This window comes from Meleagris gallopavo, chromosome 1 (assembly GCF_000146605.3).
Source record: "Meleagris gallopavo isolate NT-WF06-2002-E0010 breed Aviagen turkey brand Nicholas breeding stock chromosome 1, Turkey_5.1, whole genome shotgun sequence".
Lineage (NCBI taxonomy): Eukaryota > Metazoa > Chordata > Aves > Galliformes > Phasianidae > Meleagris > Meleagris gallopavo.
In genome coordinates, this window is record NC_015011.2 from 90,407,309 (window position 1) to 90,411,513 (window position 4,205).

At 38.5% G+C, this 4,205-nt stretch overlaps 1 protein-coding gene across 1 annotated transcript in view; it reads right to left on the reverse strand.

Annotated features, from left to right (window-relative positions):
* Positions 1 to 3,650, reverse strand: part of LOC104913903 (DDB1- and CUL4-associated factor 6-like) — a 6,692-nt gene extending 3,042 nt beyond the window's left edge. Inside the window, exon 1 of the mRNA XM_031555594.1 lies at positions 3,579 to 3,650. Within this exon, the coding sequence (XP_031411454.1) occupies positions 3,579 to 3,650 (72 nt within the window). The remainder of the gene's footprint in view (positions 1 to 3,578) is intronic.
* Between the last annotated feature and the right edge of the window lie 555 nt (positions 3,651 to 4,205).

A 4,205-nucleotide genomic window follows, 5' to 3' on the forward strand; every position in this document is an offset into this window, starting at 1 on the left:
AAAAAAGGTGTAGAAGATACAGAGTCCAGCATATCGTGATTCTGTGCAACAGAGAGACAATTATTAAATTCTCTGCTTTCTGCTGCCTGCAGTGTTTCCAGCGTTTTGTAAGTAAAGCTATTTGAAAAGCTATTTTCTGTACTACAGCATTAAATGAACAAAAATACTTTGTCATTTTTCATCGTATTTATAGTTGAAAGCCTTGAATATCCACTGCTTGTTGTCTAGTTTCCACCCCTTCCATGTCAACACCCTGATCATGCAAGATCTTACTTCCAACCTGTATGAAACGCATGCAAAATTATATATTAATATCAGTGTAACTGCTCCTGCAGGAGCGAGGCAGACAGATCTATCATTACTGCTGAATACTTTTCCTTGTTAAACAGTAGATAAGAATGCTCTCCATATCTACATATCTACAGGAGGAAAATGTAGGATTTAGAAAGATTGTACCTAGTCATTCAGAATCAGACTGAAAGTGCAGCTATACAAACTGAAGTAAAAAGAAATCATGAAGCTTAATACTGATTGGCAACAATTCACATTTCTTGTTACACTTGAAAAATCCTCCTTGCCTTAAGTTTTCTCATAGGGATGCATATTTCCATGTGTTTTTATAAAACCTTTTACTTCTATCATCTTTTCTTGCTCAGAACACAGCTAATCAATTAGAGGCTGTAAGTGTCAGCAAATATACTAATATACACTCCCAAATATATTAAAAAATTACATAAGAATGTTGTTATTTGCATTGTCATCATTGAAAATAATGTGTTTTTGTTAGAATTGGAAAATCCTTCTAAAATCTTACACAAAAGAAAGGAGTGAATCCCACCTTAATATAGCCAACAATTAGAATTCAAATGGAAAGTATAGGTCAAGATGCAGCAACAATCACAGTGAAGTAAAAGCTCATGAATCATCTGCATGCTGCTCATTGAGTGTAAAAGCATTATCTATATATGCATATATAAACTGAAGTTAGAGTAATTATTCATGTAAAAATCCCAGAGGAAAAACAAGGAATCATCAAAAACCCATTTTATCATTTTTAGTGGGGAAAAGACTTTAAAGTACTTGAAAAGTATCAAAGGTTTTGGTCACCAGCTTCCCTTCCACCATGAATGTAAGATTCCACTTTCCATTTTAAAAAGCTCAGTTGACAGAACAGCACACGATAAGATAAAGGCAAATGCAAACACAGCTCATCTAAACAGCTGCCTGCGTATATGCCCAGTGTGATTAAACATGGCAAGCCTAATCCAGTTCCCTTTTTTTTTTAAGTATCACATCTTAGAGATAAAACGCAGCAGCTCTCAACATTCATTGGATTAGAAGACAGCAAGTGATTTTTGCCAGGTCTTCACAAGCCCTTGAATATATAATTTTTTTTCTTAATGAAAATGACTTTCTTAATAAAGGACAATTTCTAAAGAAAATCAAGGAGCAGCAGATAAAGATCCTAAGGATGGGTGCAAAAAAATGATGGTCTCAGTTCAAAAACACATGTAGTATAAGGCAGAATCTTTAAATCACAGCACAGCCTTTCACCATGATTTGCAGCCGCAGGAAATTAAAGAGCTAAAATTGAAGCAGACAGGCAGAGCTAAGCATAGTGCTGCCTGCAGCACATTATTTCCTCAGTGTCATTGTGTATGGGCCTATGAAACTTGCAGTCCACTCATCTGTAGATCTTCTAGCAGCTTACAGACTGACAGCCTGAAGGTACTTTGATACTGCAGATTCTGAAACACTGAGCTTCGTGAGCTGTCAGCAAAGGTGGTTACCAGGAGCAATCTGACAGCTCTGGTAGAGACATCTGTATAGGCAAAGAAGTAGAAATTAGCTGCCATCAAGCTCCTTACCACTGTGGCTGGGCTGTCACCACGTGTTGCTGAAACTCCTGGGATAGCATCTCATGGACCATGCAGAAATTGTTGGCCAGTCATTAGAATGGTTTGAGAAGGGGAAACTGATTTCCCTGATCTTGCTTCCTGTCTTAAATAAGCTCACAGTTAAAGTCAACACACGGTGTGGCTATTTATTTGCCTCCATCCAATACCTAGACAGAAGTTAATTAAATTTCTACTTCTATCTCATTTTATATCTCCAGCAGTGTTAAGAATCACAAAAAAAAAAAAAAAAAAAAGCTCTTATATTTATTCAAATACAGAAAAGACTTTTTTTCTCAAAAAGGAGGAGACTTTGCTGGAGTCTGAATTGGGCTGAAGCAGAAACTGTTCTCAGAAGTATTTGGAAAGGAGTTTCACCGTGAAAAGATTTGTTAAAATAAATATCCATCAAAACATGAGCAGTTTTTCTTACATTACTTAGCTCAAATGAAGTGGTGCAGTTCCTCCAGCTGCGAAGTATGGTCAGGAACAACGTCTCCCAAAAGCCAAAATTCCTCTGATGTTTCCCCTGATGGAGGAGTCAATGTTTCATTTAGAGATTTTTCCTAAACTGAGTCTTGCCCAAAGCCAAGACGCTGTTCCTCCACCATCTGGTGGGATTTCTTGCAGTTAAGAATAGGGCGTCTCTAATGAGATTTGAGAAGTCTGGTTCAAAACTCACTGGACATTTTCAGATCTCAGGGTAACAAAAGCACTCCAAAACAGCACTTAAATTTTCTATGCAAGGCCTTGGGGTCAAATGTTTTTTAAGGAAGTGGAAGTCAGGGGAAAACATAAGGATGTTTGTACTTTCTCTGTAGGAATCACACTGATTACAAGTTAATTAGAAAATCCGTTTTGTTTTTAAATTTGGAATGGGATGGAATAGAAGAGATTGAGGTCAGGTGGAAGGGACCTACAGAGATAAGTTCAACTGCTTGACCACTTTAGGGCTAACCAAAAGTTAAAGCATGTTATTAAGGGTATTATCAAAATGCCTCTTGAATGCTGACAGGCATCGAGCATCTCACTAGGAAGCCTGTTCCAGTATTTGACCACTTGTATGACAAAGAAATCTTTTATAATGTCCAGCCTAGCATAGCTTTGTTCTGTAATTGGTACCAGGGAAAAGATACCAGCAGCTTCCTCTCCACTTTCACTCCTTGGGAAGCTGTAGAGAGCAATGATGTCACCTCTGAGCCTCCCTTCTCCAGTCTAAACAAGCCCAAGTGTCCTCAGCCTCTCTTCACAGGACATGCCTGCCAGCCCTGTTACTAGCTCTGTAGCCCTCCTCTGCACACTTTCAAGGACCTTAATATCTTGTTTGTATTTTAAAGCCCAGAACAGTACACAGTACTCAAGTCAGTGTTGCACCAACACTAAGTATAGCAATAGAATCTCATCTTTTGACTGGCTGGTTATGCATTGTTTAATGCACCCTGAAATGCAGTTTGTAGCTTGGCTTCCAGGGCATACTGCTGGCTCATGATGTCAATCAGCACTCCCAGATCCCTTTCTATTCCCTTCTATTGAGCTGCTCTCCCACCACTCATCTCCCAGTCTGTGCCTGCATCTGTTATTTTCTATCCCAGGTGCAGAACCTGGCATTTTCCTTCACTGAACTATGCTAGTTCACCAACTATGATTGTCCCAAACTCCAGTCTATCCGGATCCCTCTCATACCTTCAGAGAATCAACAGTGCCTCCCATCAGCAAACTTGCTAAGGATGTACTCTGCTCCTTCATCCAGACCATCGATAAAAATATGAAACAAGACTGGCCAAAAAGTGAGTCATCTTGTTATAGAAGGACATCAAATTAGTAAGGCAGGACTTTCCTTTCATGAACCCCTGTTGACTTTGCCAGATAACTGCTTTGTTCTTCACATTCCATTATCACTCAGAGAATAATCTCCATAACTCTTTTTTCCTTCTGTTTGTGCTGCTGTAGCTTTTCATTAGCTTTTCATACATAAATATTACATTTTCTGGTAAGCCCAGGTGATCTTACCTGGTGTTCTTGCAGATATGAATTCTTCTCTTCTTGGTGTTGAAACTCATCACTTCACATGCTATTTAGAATTGAAAAAGTAGAGTTTTTTTAATGTTTCCAGAAAGCAGCATTGCACAGTACAGAAGCTCCATAATTCTGTGGTCTCTTGCCAGAAATGAAACATTTGCATTATGCAATTGTTTTGAGATGAGAAAGGCATGAAAAACTTGTATTTGGGAGGAAAAAATACTGACATTGTTGCCATCTCAACAGATAAAAGGAACAGAGAGCCTGGTCTTGGCTTCTACTAAGAAATTT